A 16,151-nucleotide genomic window follows, 5' to 3' on the forward strand; every position below is an offset into this window, starting at 1 on the left:
CCAGCGCCAGCAGGTCGAAGCAGCTCGGTTCCCGGCTGCTGGGGGCAGCTGCAAGGGCAGCGAGGGTGCCATGAGGTGCTGACCCCCCACCCTGGAGCGATGTATCCCCAACAGGACCCCTGGCACCCACAGCTGCCTCCAGCCCCCCTGGTGTGGCTGACAGCACTCACGGTCCATCTGGAGGCTCAGCCAGTCCACAAAGGCAGCAACACGGGTGTAGACGCCCGGTTTGCCCTGCTCGCCGCAACCATCACCCCACGAGGTGATGCCGTAGAGGACGAAGCGGTGAGAGGAGGGGTCCTGGCACGCCAGCGGGCCCCCTGAGTCTCCCTGAGGGGGGATGCCCGTGTGTCAGTCAGAGGTGGGACACCAACCACCCTGCCAGGCTGCAGTGCATGCCCAGCACCACACACCACAAGAGATTTTCAAGTTTGTGGTCTGGCAGCCCCCCAGCACCAAGCGTTACCTGACAGGAGTCTATTCCCCCAGACAAATACCCAGCACAGAACATGGCACTGGTGAGCAGGTCCTTGCCCAGGGCACCCCGACACGTCTCCTGGCTGAGCAGGGGCACTCGCGCCTCCATCACCACATCGGCTGTTGGCCCCTCTGCCAGGAAACACACCCGTTATGGGGTTCCCCATGCCCAGGGACCACCCCTCTTTTGAACTCCCATGCCCTGGCTCAGTGCATCAGCACTGGAGATGGCATTGAGGGGGAAGCCCCACACTCTGCAGGTGCTGGGGTACCACCTACCTTCATAGAGGGACCCCCAGCCCACGATGTAGCAGGCGGTGCCAGGGCTGGGCTCTGCGGGGCTGCTGGGCAGGCACACGGGGCTGACGGTGGGCGACGGGGCCAACGGCACCGCCAGCTCCAGCAGTGCCAGGTCCCCGTGAAATGTCTTGGGGTTAAACTGGAAGGAAACAGCGGTGTGCTGAGGGATGCCCTGGAGCATGTAGGGGGAGATCGGGGTGTATCCACCTCCACCAACCTTGGGGTGAGGCAGGATGCGCCGGACGGGCACTGTCCGCTCGCCCGCATCTAGCTTGCCCAGCTCATGGTCACCCACTACCACCGTCCACACCAGCTCATTCCGGTTCCTGGTGGGGGGCAGCAAGTTAGGGGGGAACAAGGGAACACCATGCCCCTCCTCTACAGGGACAGCACCTCTACATTGCCATGCCGCCCGCCATACCCAGTGAAGCAGTGGGCTGCGGTGAGGACCCAGGAGTGCCCCACCAGCACCCCTCCACACATCAGCTCCCCGTGGAGCCGCACCGACACCAGCCAGGGCCAGGCCCCCCGGGGGGCCACGCTGCCGCCCATGATCCGTCCTCGGGGGGCCGTGCCGTTGTCCTGGGGGCCCCCACGGTGCCCACAGGTCCCTGGGAGACAAAGCCAGGGTGAGAAGGGAGTCCCACACTGCCGGGACGCCTCCTCTCCCAGGTGGCCAGGCACAGCGGTGCTGGTACAGCTGTGGCAGGTGGAGGGGGTGACAGGCAGCTCCCAGGGGTCAGGCAGCACCAGGCGTGCTGTCAAGCCTCATTGTGCTCACGGAGGCAAGCGGGCGGCGGGCCGGGGACACCCCGCAGCCCGGCAGCTGCCGACGCTAACCTCTGCCCCCCAGCCCAGCAGGCAGCCGGGGGGCTGGGGGCTTCCACTGGCGTGAGGGGGGTGGCGTGGGCACTGCAGGGCCATCCCAGCTCACCTGGCATCGCCGCCTCTGCTGTGGCATCGGCGCCCATGGCTGTGGCTGCCATCCCTGTGGGGACAGGCTGTCATGGCAAGTGGGGACATCCCCCCCAGTGTCACCACCATGTCCCTGCTGTCCCTCATTTCCCCTGGTTCCTCTCAGTGCCTCCCAGATCCACATCATCCCAAACACTCCTGTCCCACCCAGGAGTGCTTGTCACCCCCAGTGACTTGGTGTCCCAAATCACTCCATCACCCCCCTTGCTCTGCTCGCCCACACTCCCCTCTCCCACCTCAGATTCTCCATCACCCCTCAATGCCCTGTTCCTTCCAATCTGCTCCATTGGTCCCAACACATCCATTCCCTAAATCTCCACATCTCACCCCAGAACCCTCCATCCCACCAATCTCCCCATCCCACCAGAGATCCCTCATCACCCTACCACACCCCTACATCCCCAGTCTCCCCACTCCACCCCAGCACCCCCTGTCAACCCCAGTGTTCCATATCCCCTCCAAGAAACCCCAGGCATCCCCTGGCGATGCTCTGCTTGTTATTCTAGGGTCTCCCCTGTATGGGAGGAGCTAGAGGCAATGCTGGTGCCCACTCACGGCACTCCTGGAGGCGGTGGAGGCAGAGCCGGGCACTGAGCGGGGTGCAGGTGTGTTGGGCCTCCTCGGGTGGGCACAGGCGCTGGTAGGGGGCACATGCCTGGCTCAGCGCCCAGTTGCGCTTGGGCAGCTCGGGCAGTGCCTGGGCATCCAGCAGAGCCTGGCAGCTGGGGGGCATGGTAGCGGGCACGGCAGGGGGCACAGCTGGTGCTGCAAGGACAATGGAAAAGTGGGCATCCCCATGTCCTTCTCCCTGCCACCTGCCCACCTCTGCCCACGCCACCCCAGGATCTGCTTTGGGGCAGGTGGGAAGGGGGCATGATAGGGCTGTAGTGTTGGCATGTTTTGGTAAGGTCTCCTGGGTGCTGGGATATGTTTTGGAGGGATCTCTAGGAAGGAGACAAGGGATCGGGCAATGTTTTGGGTAGGGATCCAGGTGATGTTTGGGTAGGATCTAGAGATGATGAGGAACTTCTTGGGTAGGGTCTCTTGGTGGTGTTTCAGTAGGGTCTCAAGCAGTTAAGGATACGTTTGGGGAGTCTGAGCACTGTTTCAGTAAAGCCTATAGCGGTAAAGCCTACATAGAGGAGAGGATACTGTTTAGATAGGGTCTTGGAGTATCATTCTGGTAGGGCTTCTAGAGGATGTGGTGGTGCTTTGGTAGGGTCCCAAAGCAATATTTGGGTAGGGTCTCCTGGGCATGAGGTGGTGTTTGGGTAGGGACTCTGGGCAGCATTTGGGTAGGGACTCTGGGCAGTGTCTGGGTAGGAATGCTGGGCAATACTTGGGTAGGAGCCCTGGGCAAACTTTGGGGGGGACCCCAGCCTCTGTTTGGGTAGGGTCTCCTGGGGATGGGGCCATGGGGGTCAGGGGGACCATGACTCACATGGGCAGCGGCGGGTGAGGTTGGCGCAGGGGGGGAAGAGGCAGGGGGCACAGAGCCCGCAGGCACCCCGCTGCCACTGCTGCTCGGCCAGAGCCCGTTCCAGAGCCAGCAACGCGCTCCTCAGCGCTGCCTCCAGCACCAGCGTCCCTCGGCTCGACAGCGCTGCCGGGCACATGCAGGGCACTCAGACCCACTGTGTCCCCACCACAGCCCCCCACCACAGCCATGGGTGCCCCCAGCCCGCCCAGCATCTCTGCCCCAGTAGCTCCATGGTGGGAGTTATGCTAGGCACAGTGTGTCACTTGTTGGCATTGACTGTCACGTCTCTGGTGGGGTTGGCACATGGGCACATGGTGTGGGGAGAGTATTTGCCCGGGCCTGTGTGTGCCATATGTGTTGATGTGCATGCACGTCTGTGCACAACGGTGCCCTCACCATGGGTGCACACTTGTGTATGCTGGGGTGTGTGTGATGGTGCCTGCACATCCTGCCCTGAATGTGCAACCCCATGTGTGCCTGAACCTGTGCCCACCTGTAGCCACCCACAGCCACCCTCCCACTGGTTGTGCCCTGTCAGAGGGTCCCCAGGGCTGGCACAGGTACCCAGGCAGGAGGGAAAGCTGGCAGCTGTGGGACATGAATCACACTGCTCCCTGCAACCCTGGTATCCCTGAGTGCCATGAGCAGCATTTGCCACCCAGTACAGGCAGTGCAGCCACGGGGGGCTTTACCGAGGACCTGGGCATCCTACTTGCTCTTCCCCCACTTCCTGGGAGTGAAGCCAGGAGTCACGGCTCCTACAGCCACCCCACCCACGGCCAAACCCTCCCGTAAAGATGCCCCCCATCCCTGTGCTCCACTGACCTTGCAGGACGCTGGCCGGCATGGGGTACAGCCCCTGACCAAGGGGGGCTCCCCCCACCAGCTGCAGCAGCGGCAGCAGTGACAGCAGCACGGGGGGGACCAGGCAGACCCCGAGAAGAAAGCCCCGTGTCCTCTTCCCTTCTCGTTCCATCCCCAGGCGGGCAAAAGGGGCAGAAGGGGGGAGCCCCCGAAATGCCCGAGGCGGGCGAGGCGGGATGGATATATACAGTGCCCCCCGGGTGGTGGGAGGAGAGAGGGGCCGGGGGAGCACAAACAGGCGAGTTCATTAATGTCGCGCCAAGATGCCAGCTCGGGGCGGGGGGCGCGGGGGGGGCGCAGCCGGAGCCTCAATGCCGCCTTTGTTCGACGGGGCCTCCGAGCGGGCAGCATCAGACGGGCGCTGCGCTCCGGCGCTGCCCGCAGCCCTTGATCATTTTCACGCCAAGCCCCGGCCGCGCCACCCTCCCTCCTGCGGGCCCCGGGCGGGGGGTACGGGGGGGAAAAACGGGCGGGTGGGAACGCACCGGCGGCTGCGGGGCGCGGGGGGCCCGAGCCGGGCGTGGGAGACCTGCCGGGGGCTTCAAAGGCGGCCAGCGGGCCGGGAGCGGCTGGGCGGACATTGCGGGGGAGGAGCGGGAGAGGGACACATGGGGCGGGGGGGTCTCTCTTTCTGTGCCGGCCCAGCCCTGGCTGAACGGGCCACCCCGTGCAGAGCCGCTGCACCCCCGTGCTGAGCACCGGCTGCCCCCGGGACCCCCTCCACAGTGTCTCCCCCAGCACCCCGTGTCAGCACTGAGGCCGTTCCTCTCCTGGGGTGCAAGAGGGGGGATGTGCCCCGGGGAGATGCCAGGGAGGAAGGTGGGGCCCGGGCAGTAGCTGCCTTTCTTGATTTTTCGCAGCAGTGGGCAGCAGTCAGTGTACTGGAGTCTGGAGGGGGCAGCTTTGGCCCCAGGAACTGGGGGGCCACACTCACCTGCCCAGCTGGAGGGGTACCCCCCACTGTCTATAGTTTGGCTTGTCGGTGCTCCTGCACTTTTGGAGTGCCCACACCATGCTCCTGCCCTTATTGCCACCTTCCTGTGCCTCTGGGCCCAGACTCAGCTCCTTTGGCAGGGCAGGGTCCGGCCACATCCTCACCACCTCTTCAGGGTGCAGGGGGTATACGTGCTCCCATCTCTGTCCCTGTTAGGGGACAGGGGATGCCTGGGTCGCCATGTCCATCCGAGGGGTGCCCATGTCCTCATTTCTCTCACTGTAAGAGGACAGGTGTGGGTGCCCATGTCCACACCTCTGTCCTTGTTAGGGGCAGGGGGGTGTCCATGTCCCCAAGCTCATCTGGGTAGTCAGGGAGTACTCGTGGCCCCATATCCTTTGGGGTACAGGGGGTGCCCATAGCTTTCATCTGTCTCCTTCTTAGGGGGTGTCCACACCCCCCTATCTGTACCCATTAGCTGCAGGAGGTGCCCGTGTCCCCATCCCCATTTAGGGGTTCCCATGCCACTATGCCAGTCCCCGTTAGGGGCCGGGGCGCCTCCACGCCCGCAGCCCCGGCCGTGCCGCGCTCCCCCGCCCGGACCCCCCCCGGCCCTAATTGCGCCAGCGGGGCGCGGACAATGCCGCTTCAGTGGCACATCAAAGGCGCGGCGCTGCCCGCGGCTGGCACGGCGACAGGCCCGTCGCAGATGAAAGCTTCGGCCCCGCCGGGCTCCCACCTCGGCCGCGGGGACACCGCGGGGGCACGCTGCGCCACGAGAGACAGCGGGGACGGGTAGGGGGGCAGCGCCATCCCATCGCGGGAGCGGTCCTGCGCTCCGCCCCGGAGTCTCTGCACTGATCCCCCCCACTCGTGACACGGGCTCCCGCCGTGGGGGTCAAGCGCTCTGCTGACCGCAGCCAGCGCCCACGCGGGCACTCAAGGCCGGCGTGGGGTTCGCTCCCGGGCCCACCGGCCCGCCCCCCCCGCCGCCCTCGGTGCCAGTGCCAACCCCATTAGCCTAATTGGCGAGGCGCTCGGCCGCACCGGGCGGCGGCGACAGTGGGACCCCGGGGCCCGGGCAGATCCCAGCCCCGGCGGCGGGGAGGGAGGGAGGGAGGGACGGCGCCCCCAGGGGCCTCGATTGTCCGGTAATTGGCGCGGGCAGCCGAGCCCGGCCGGCACCGGCGGGGGAGCGCTGGGAGCGGGCACCGGGGCGGGGGCAGTGCCGGGGTCCCGGGAGGCAGGCTGGGGCTGCCGGGGTCGGTATCGGGGTGCCGGCTACGGGGTGACTCCCGCCGTTAGGGGGGTCGGGGCAGGGGGTGTGCGGCGATGCAGCGGCACGGAGGCCGGTTTAGGGGTGCCGGGAGGAGTGGGGTGAGTTTCGGGATGGGGGGGGTCAGTGCCAGATACCAGGAGTGAGGAGACCCCGGGAGGACCGGGGCTTGGCGGGATTCGGGTGACGCGGGGGCTGGGGTCACTGTGCGGGTGTTGGAGTGGGACACCTCTGGAACGGATGGGGCAGGCGGGGAGGGACCGCTATGGGAGTACATTCGGGCCGTGAGAAGGGTCGGGTACGGGCGGGGGGCTGTGGGCGGAGCCAACAAGGAGGCGGGGCTAGCTGGTAAGATGGGGCGTGGCCTACATGGTTGGGCGGGCGAGGGGGTGGGGCCTGCACACGGGGTTGGGCGTGGCCTATCCGTTAGATTGAGGCGTGGCCTATCCGGGGAGGAGGATCCGGAGGCGTGGCCTATCCGAGGCCCGTGGGCGTGGTCAGGTTGGAGGGGCGGGACTGTGGGCGGGGCACGGCGGGTCGGGCCCGGGTCGGCGGGCGGGGCCGGCGGGGCCAGGGCCGGGGCCGGGGCCGGGACCGGGACCGGGCGCGTTTCGGGGCCGGCGGGGGCCGGGGCCGTGCCGGGCCATGGCGAGCTCGGAGCGGAGCGCCTTGCTCACGTACCGCCTGTGCGGCGGCTCGGTCGAGGAGGAGCGGGGCCGGGAGCGCGCCCGCGGCCGGGCCGCCGCCGCCGCCCCCCGCAAGCTGCCCACCTTCCTGGGCGTAGTGGTGCCCACGCTGCTCTCCATGTTCAGCGTCGTCCTCTTCCTGCGCCTCGGTGAGTGCTGCTGCCCTCCGGGGCGCCCCCGTCCCCCCTCCCGGCCGCGGCCCGGGGACACCCGGGACTCCCCAGCCCTGCCCGGCACCCCCGTGTTCTCCCGAGGCCTCCCCGCATCCAGAGCCCCCAGCGTCTGGGGCTCCTTTGCGCACCCCGAGCCCTTCAGGCTGAAGCCCCGGTGCCTCACGCTGCTCCCCGCCCCGACCTCTCAGTTTGTCGTCCCACTGCTCCTCCCTGAGCTCCCCCAGTCTGGGTCCCCAGTGTCCTCTCCCGACCCTGCCACTTCGGAGTCCCAGTGCTCCGCTGCAGTGCTCCCCCCAGCCTGAGGCCTTGGTGCCTTCCCAGTGTTCTCGCCAGGTCCCCCAGTCTGGAGTCTCAGTGCCCTCTCAGATGTCCCCCAGTGCTGTGTGTCCCCTCCTGACCCCTCCACCTTGGGGCCCCAGGGCTCCTGCTGTACCTTGCAGGATGGGAACGCAGTTAGGGACTTCAGTATCCTCAGTAAGGCTCCCCACTCTGAAGCCCCAGTGTCCCTGGGACAGGACCCCTGTGCCTTCTCAGTGCCTTCCCTAAATGGGCTCCCAGTGCCCTCATGTCCCCCCCGTCCCCCACTGCTGGGACCCCACTGCTTCCCAGGCATCTCCCAGGACTGGCCTCCAGCACCGCAGTTCCCTCCCAGTTCCCACATGGTGTCCCCAGCGCAGGACCCTGTGTCCCCCGTCAGGCACCCAGCTGCACCCCCCTTGCTATTCAGAGGGCACAGATTTGATCCCATTGTGCTCCCAGTTTGGGTTATGAGTCTGTTTCTGGACAATCTGGGAGAACTAGAGGGGCAGGCTGATCGCGAATCGGGCGGGGTGTTGGCCCTTTGGGGGCCCTGGGAGGGGGAGATGCCCTGTCCCGTCCCGGACCAGGCAGCGGCCCAGGGCAGGCGGCATCCGCCTGGGTCCGTGAACAGGGAAGGATTTTCTTCTTTCACTTTCCGCCCAGGGAAAGCACACAGGGCGGGAGTTGGCTGTGTGCCCGGGGGGCCGGGAGGCTCCGGGGGGGCCATGAGCTCCTTCCCCCGCCCAAGAGACCCCTCGACCTGTGGGCTGGGGGCACAGCTCTGGCCTGACATCACTCACCCGCTTCCCACCCTCCTGCTTGGGGTTCTCTCACAGGCTCTGCACCCCCAAACACCAACCCTACCCCCCAGCAGGTACCAGGGTTACCCCAAGGGGCCACGGGGCTGGAAGGGAAGTGTGGGGCAGAGGGGGATGGGAGCTGCTGGGAAGAGGAACCATCCCGCTGTGGGGGGAGCCGTGGCTCCCCCCCATCAGTCCCCTGCATCCCCTACACCTAAAACACCCCCCAGATCTCCAGAACGAGCAGCTCCCCTGCTTAGCCTCACACCACTCTTGGGACACCCCTTCATTTCCTCCCCCCTCGCCTTTCCCAGCTTTTGGCACTCAGGCACCCTCCAGCCCTCCACAGATCACAGAGGGTGCCCCCAAACCCAGCAGGTCTCCCCAAAGCCTCCTTGCCATGCCCGTGCCCCAGCCATGCCCTGGCACCTCCCTCGCTGCCCCCGGGCATGGCTGCGGCCTGGCTTGTGGCTGAGATTCGGTATCTCCCCGCAGCCGCAGGCGGCCCCTTCCTGCCCGTGGTGCTGCTGGCTGGGCACGCTGCCCGTCACCCTGGGCAGGGCTGTGGGAGGCTCTGGGTGCCCTGTGCCTGGCTGGGGGGCTCTGGGTGCCCTGTCCCGGGGGGAACATGGAGCGGTGCCCCAGCTGGCGCGGATGCCCCGGCACTGCTTTTGCTTCCTGCTTTGCAGTGGGTGAGCAGGGCTGCAATGCAAACCCCACGGGAGCCCATCGGCTCCTGGTGCCTCAAGTGGGGTACACAACACCCCCTGACGGCTGAGGGTGCCAGCAGGGCATGGAGTCCCCGCACCACCCCCCTGCAGTGCCCCAGGGCTGGGTGGGCAGCAGGGCCCCTGCCCTGTTTGTTTGCTTTTTGGATGTACGCCTCTGAGCTGCCTGTGCCCAGGGTGTGCCTGGGCCTGATGCCGGCACGGCAGGAGGATGGAGATACCTTGAGGTGGGAGGCACCAGCTGGGCTGGCCCTGGGTGCTGCTGCAGGGAGAGGTGGCAACACCATGGGGTGGGGGTGCTGCTACCCATGGTGGGGGGAGCTGTGGGCAGGGGGACGGGAGCAGCCCACCTGCCTTGGTGGGGACGAGCTCTGGGTGGTGGCTGTGCCTGTAGACCCTGTCTTGGGGGTGGTCCATGCTCAGCTAACAGGCATGCCGGCCTCTCCCCAATGCTTGTCAGGGTTTGTGGTGGGCCATGCCGGGTTGTACCAAGCCCTGGCCATGTTTGCGGTGGCGTACTTCATCATCGGCATGACGGTGCTGTCTGTGTGTGCCATTGCCACCAACGGAGCCCTGGATGCTGGAGGAGCCTACTGTATCCTTTGCTGTGGGTGCTGCTGCCGCAGAGCATGTGGGCCAAAATCGGGTGACTGCCCGGTGGCCTCAGGGTGCCATGCTGGGGCTGGGAGCCCCTTGGCCTGGGAGGAAGGGCTGGGGTCACCCGATGGTGGTTTGGGCTGCTGACATCTTCCCTTGACTCGACCAAGACATGATCAGCCGTGCCCTGGGCCCGGAGTTTGGGGGCAGCATCGGGATCATGTTTTTCCTGGCCAATGTGTGTGGCAGTGCCCTCTACGTGCTGGGGCTGGTGGAGGCGGTGGTGGACAGCTTTGGGATCCCGCCTGGTGAGTACCCCTCCGTGTGGTAGCAGAGGACAAGGGTGTCCCTTACACGAGTAGTTCTAGTGCCCTGCTAGGTGTGCTGAGCACCATGCCCAGCATAGCCAGCACAGCTCGCCCAGCCCTCTGGCAGGTGATTTGGCGTGTGTCATGTTTGGCACAATGCTGGTGGCTCTGGGCTCCCGGTGCTGCCCACTCTGAGCCCCACTGATTCTGGCTTTTCTTTGCCCAGGGCAAAAAGTGGGCACAGGTGTCCACGTCCTGCCCCAGAGCTACTGGTACGAGCTGCTCTACGGCACCGTGCTGCTGGCTCTCTGCCTCCTCGTGTGCCTGGTGGGTGCCTCCATCTACGCCAAGGCCACCTTCCTCATCTTCCTCATCGTCGTGGGTGTGCTGGGCACCATCCTCGTCAGCTTCTTTGCCACACGGCCCCTCGGGGTGCCCATCCGTCTGCCTTACATCAACGGCTCCGAGACTGATAATGGCTCCTTTACCGGCTTCTCGCTCACCACCCTGCGAAACAACCTGGGCGGTGAGGAGCGGCTCTCCCCACCCTGCCCACCGTATCCACCGTGACAACTGTGCCGGGGTGACTCTGTCACCTCCACATTGGCAGGAGCTTGCTGAAGGTTGGGGGGAGCTTGTGGGCACAAAACAGGTCCCATGGCATGATTTCCTCTGTGGTTTGGGTATGGGGACACTGAGGAGAGGGTGTCACATACCCCATCACAGCCTGTGCCTGTGTGTCCTGCAGGTGGGTACGGGGTGGACTACACCACCGGGCAGATGATGAGTTTCAGCTCTGTCTTCGCGGTGATGTTCAACGGCTGCACTGGCATCATGGCAGGCTCCAACATGTCAGGTACAGGCAGGGGGAGCTGGGCTGTGTGGCACCAGGAGCGGGAGCCGAGGCTGGAGGAGAGCAGAGGGGTGCTGTGCCCGTGGTCACTAATGCTGCCTGGTCCTGCTCGCAGGTGACCTGAAGCGCCCAAGCTACTCCATCCCGCGAGGCACTATCTCCGCCGTGCTCTTCACCTACCTCGTCTACAACCTGCTGGCTTTCCTCATGTGTGCCACCTGTGACAGGTACAGCCACCTGTCCCCTCACTGGTGCTATTGGTGCCTGGCTGTGCCAGGGCACGTGGGCACTAGTAAGGCATGTGCCAGCATGTCCTTGTCCCTCTCCAGGACCCTCCTACAGAAAGACTATGGCTTCCTGCGTGACATCAGTATCTTCCCACCCCTGGTCACAGTGGGCATCTACGCTGCCACCCTGTCTGCAGCCATGAGCAACCTCATCGGGGCGTCCCGCATCCTCTACGCCTTGGCCCGGGACGATCTCTTTGGTGAGTGCCCACCTGGCAGGCTGTCCCTGCTGGGTACCAGCCCTGGCACCGGGGAGCCCCCTTCCTGGTGTGAGAGTGATGTTTCATGGGTTGGCCTGTGCCCACTTGGCTCACCCGTGTGCCCTGGCGTTTGTCCATGCCCCAGCACACAGGGTGGGGACAGGACTCCTGGCTGGTGGCCGAGCCTGTTGGTGCCTGCAGGGGTGCCCCAGCTCAACCTCCCCGCTCTGCCCACAGGCCAGGCGCTGGCGCTGGCCAAGAAGACGTCTGCTAGCGGGAACCCGGTGATGGCGGTGATCCTCTCCTGGCTGGTGGTGCAGGTGAGTTTGCCGGCGATGCTTCTTCCCCAGCCCTGCCATGTGAAGGTGGGTTGGCACCTGGGCTGGATGTTGCGGAGCTTGGCATGTCCCCATACCCCTGGGGAGCCCCCTTACCCTGGGTGTCCAGCTGCAGCTGTGCCCTTCCCTCCTTGAGCCCATAAAGGAAGGATAAATCAGCAAGGTGCAGGGGTTCATGGCTGCGTGGCACTGCCTGTACCATTTCCCGGCACGCCACCATGGTGTGACCTGGGCTTGGCAGGGCTGGCTCAGGCACATTCTGGGATTGCCACCCCTGGGGGTGCGTTCACCTTTTTCCCTCTCCATGTTCTCTGTAGCTGGTGCTCTTCTCCGGAAAGCTCAACACCATTGCAGGGGTCGTGACCACCTTCTTCCTTCTGGTTTACGCCACTGTCAACCTGGCCTGCCTGGCACTGGAGTGGGCATCGGCCCCCAACTTCAGGTACCCCACTGGCACAGGGGAGGGAGGCTGCACTCTGGGCTGGCACCCATCTGTCTGTCTGTCTGTCTGCAGTTCCCCTGCCATTTCTGTTACTGCCGCCCCTCCGCGGGGCAGAGATGCTGAGCAGCCCTCTCCTGGACATTAGAGAGAGCAGAGACACTTCCATCCCTGGGGAGGGAGAAGGGCCCAGGTGCCAGTGTGGCACTGGCCTGGCACAGTCCCCATGTACTGGCACCGCTTTGCTGAATGGGTACAGATAAATCCAGCGCCACCGAGTACCACCTGCCCCCTCCCCTTAGGCTTTCTGGAGGTAATTTATAGCCTGTGCCTGCCCGGCATCCCCCGGGCAGCTTGCCAAGCGGTGATGGAGCCCACTTTCCATTAGTGCTAATTAAACTAATGGGGAAGGGGGAGGGAGGGGGATTCTGGGTGGTGGTGAGGAGAAGATCTTCCAGGAAGGAGGAATGTGTGTGGTAGGCAGTCCCAGCCCAGGGTGGGGGGCATGGGGTACCCTGGCACAGGGCTGGCCTGGCAGGGCTGCCCAAATCTGAGGGGTCACAGCCCAGTGGCTGGGAGGAGCCTCATGTCCCTTATGGGTGATGCCCACTGCCCTGGTGCAGGGTGCTGTGCTTCTGAAACAGGGGGTGCTGCAAGTGGTGCAGAGGCGATGGCTGAGCAGGGCTGGGCAGCACTGTCTGAGGGTCCCCCAGGGCACCCCACTCCCAAGAGAGAGCTGGTGTCTGTGCCAGGCTGGGGTTTAGCCCCCCCCAGCTGCTGCCTTGGCCAGGCATGGATGGGGCAGGAGCAGTGCCTGGGGGGGAGGCTGCTGGGGTGGGTGGCAACGGGCCCCTTGCCCCCCCATGTCTGGTGCCCCTCCTTCCCCATACTGAGGTCTCCATCAAGCGCAGCGGAAAATGATTTTAATTACCTTTCAGGAAAAACAACAATTAGAGAAAATAACAGCTTCTCGCCTCCCTGCCTCCGCCTCCCTGCGCCAGGCTGAGCGGGCTCCACGGCCGCCGGTGCTGCCATGCGCTGCCCGGCACTGCCTGGCCCTGCAGGTGTGCCAGGGCAGCCCCAGCCCTGTCACCATCATTACCCCTGTTTGCCAGGGGCTGGCACAGTGGGGTTCACTAGGGGTGGCTGTTTGGCACCTTGGTACAGCCCCCCTTGCTGTGCCCGCACTACAGCTGATGTGGGGGCTGCATGGTAGCGAGTGTCCCCTCCTCCCTGCTCCAGGCCCACCTTCCGATACTTCACCTGGCACACGTGCCTGCTGGGCATCGCGGGCTGCTGCGTCATGATGTTTCTCATCAGCCCCGTATCAGCCTCAGCAAGCCTGGGCTTCCTCCTCATCCTCCTCCTTGCCCTCCACTACCTCTCGCCCAGCAGCACCTGGGGCTACATCAGCCAGGCCCTCATCTTCCACCAGGTGAGCCCTGTCCTTCTCTGCTGTCCCCTGATGGGGCGGAGAGCCAGTGTCCCTGTGGCAGCTCTGTCCTGAGCAGTGTGTTTTCGTGGTGGTTCATTGAAGGAAGGGGGATTCCTCACTGGTTGCTCTTCCTCCCTTCAGGTGAGGAAGTACCTGCTGATGCTGGATGTGCGGAAGGACCACGTCAAGTTCTGGCGCCCGCAGATGCTGCTGATGGTCCAGAACCCACGGGGCAGCTCCCGCCTCATTGACTTTGTCAATGACCTCAAGAAGAGTGGCCTCTATGTCCTGGGCCATGTTGAACTACAGGACTTGGGTGAGAGCCTGCACTGGCCCTGGTGCTGGTGGCCTCTGCCTCGCACTGTGGTGCCAAGGGGGTTCCAGAGTCTTTGGGGTGATGCCGCTGCCCATCTACTGGCTGGCAGGGTGGGCACAGTGGGGGAATGTCAGCATTTTGGGCATATGTGTGTGGCACCTTGGGCTTGGCTTGGTACAGGGGATGTAGGTGATTGTGTCTCTCCCCATGCCTCCTTGTACACATGCTTGTACACGTGTGCTGTGAGCTTGCACCTGTATGTGCTCAGGTATTCATCCCCACGTGTGCAGGTGTCGGTGCTGGCGTGCACACGTGGGACACACCACCCAGGCTCCTCTGGGCCGCTGTGCAGCACAGTCCCGTTGCACAGGTCAATGCTTGTTCACACTCAGCACACGTGTGAGTGTTTTGCATGTGCTCGGTGCAGCCTTGCAAATGTGTGTCCCTGTGTGCATCCTCGCCCCATGCCTGCTGCTGTGCGTCCACATGCTTCAGGAGCGTTTGCACCCTGGTGCGTGTTGGTTTGCACCCTCACGTGCTCCCTGGCACACGCAGTGCCTGTCCCCATCCCCACCCCCAGCGGATGCACGGGCTCTGCTCCCCCCTTGCCGTTGCCGTGGTGACTAATGGCCTGAAATTGGGGAGGGGGGGATGGGGCTGCCTGGATATTTTTTTATATATTTATGTATAATTTCCTATCTCTGGCTGGAAGCACCTGCTTCCACCCTCCCAGCTCTGTTTCATGGTGCTGGGGTGGGTATGGGGCTTGGCACTCGTTTTGCAGGGGGCAGTGCTGAGGGGACACCAGCGCGACCCCCTGATGCTGCTCTTTCTCCCCACCCAGACACGCTGCCCTCGGACCCGCTGCAGCCCCAGCAGGACTCGTGGCTGAGCTTGGTGGACAAGCTGAACGTCAAGGCCTTCGTCAGCCTCACCCTGGCGCCCTCGGTGCGGCACGGAGTCCGGCAGCTGCTCTTCACCTCTGGCCTTGGTGAGTGGTGCCTGGGCTGGGCACGGGTGAGGGTCCGAGGGGCAGAGGGTGAGAAGTGCCACGGGGTTTGGAGGCACCTGGGTGGGCAATGCCAAAGCTGAGACTTAGAGGCATCTGTGATGAGCAATACCGAAGCCAAGTTGGGACTTGGACGCATCTGCGTTGGCAATATTGAGGAGCTTGAAGACACTTAGATGGGCAATACCAAGGGAAGCATGTGTTGTGGGCAACACCAAAACCAAATTGGAGGTTGGAGAGGTATTGGGTGAGCAATGCCAGAGCCAAGTTGGGTCTTGGGAGTGTCTGGGTGCGTGATGCTGAGGGGTCTGGAGTCACCAGGGTGAGCAATGCCAAAGCCAAGCTGTGGCTCGTTGATGCCTGCAGTGCCAGGAGGGCTGGTGGAGCCCTCCGCCTCCGCTCAGCCAGGCTGGTGGGGTGTCTCTGGCAGGCGGGATGCGCCCCAACACCCTGGTGCTGGGCTTCTACGACGACGTGGCACCGCAAGACGGTCTGGCCCGGCACCCTGCCTTCACCAGTGCCCGCGAGGACGTCCCCCTGGGCTTCCCCCCGCTGCGGGCGCCTGCCGCCCCCAAGCTGCTGTCGCCCCGTGAGTACGTGGGCATCGTGGCTGATGCCCTGAAGATGCTTCGCAACGTCCTGCTGGCCCGGGACCTGGAGAGCCTGGACAAGGCCTGGGAGCTGCGGCGAGCTGCCAGTCCCCCGCCCACCATCCACGTCTGGCCGGTCAACCTGCTGCGGCCCGACAGCGCCCGCTACGCCGACACCTGCAGCCTGTTCCTGCTGCAGATGGCCTGTGTCCTCAACATGGCGCGGGCCTGGCGCCGGGCCCGCCTGCGCCTCTTCCTCTGCGTGGAGGCGGGCGCCATGCCCCACGCCCAGGAGGAGAAGCTACGCCAGCTCCTCAAGGACTTGCGCATCCAGGCCCAGATCCAGCTGGTGCCCTGGGACGCCGTCACCCGCCTGCACTGGCAAACCCGGCAGGGACCCCCGGGGGGGCCGCTGGAGGAAGAGGAGGAGGAGGAGGAGGAAGGGGTTGTGAACTTCCCAGCCAACACCACCCAAGTGTCGGATGAGTACGTCTGCGCCGCCAACAAACTGGTCCTGGAGCAGAGCCCGGCGCCGGCCGTGCGCTTCCTCTACCTGCCGCGGCCGCCGGCCGACACCGGCCTGTACCCGCTGTACCTGCACCAGCTGGAGCTGCTCACCCGCGGGCTGGGCCCCACCGTGCTGGTGCACGGGGTGAGCGCCGTCACCAGCACCCAGCTCTAGGTCACCTTACGGGTTCCCCCTGGCTCCCTGCACCCTCCTTCGCCCAGTGCCTTTAGCAGCCTGAGCCCAGGGATGTCCCCAGTGCTGGTGCCCCCACCCCAGCG

The 16,151-nt window shown here is 65.1% G+C and overlaps 1 protein-coding gene across 1 annotated transcript; it reads left to right on the forward strand.

Moving 5' to 3' along the window:
• Positions 1-6,951: 6,951 nt before the first annotated feature.
• SLC12A9 (solute carrier family 12 member 9) lies at positions 6,952-16,047 on the forward strand (the record flags this gene model as incomplete). Its single annotated transcript, XM_080350018.1, has 13 exons — positions 6,952-7,141; positions 9,454-9,588; positions 9,761-9,898; positions 10,125-10,424; positions 10,647-10,754; positions 10,867-10,978; positions 11,081-11,238; positions 11,476-11,558; positions 11,894-12,018; positions 13,258-13,450; positions 13,592-13,766; positions 14,611-14,757; positions 15,206-16,047. 13 exons carry the CDS (start codon positions 6,952-6,954, stop codon positions 16,045-16,047), a joined length of 2,706 nt encoding a protein of 901 aa, XP_080206144.1.
• Between the last annotated feature and the right edge of the window lie 104 nt (positions 16,048-16,151).

The sequence above is a fragment of the Nesoenas mayeri genome (assembly GCF_963082525.1).
Source record: "Nesoenas mayeri genome assembly, chromosome: 9".
Lineage (NCBI taxonomy): Eukaryota > Metazoa > Chordata > Aves > Columbiformes > Columbidae > Nesoenas > Nesoenas mayeri.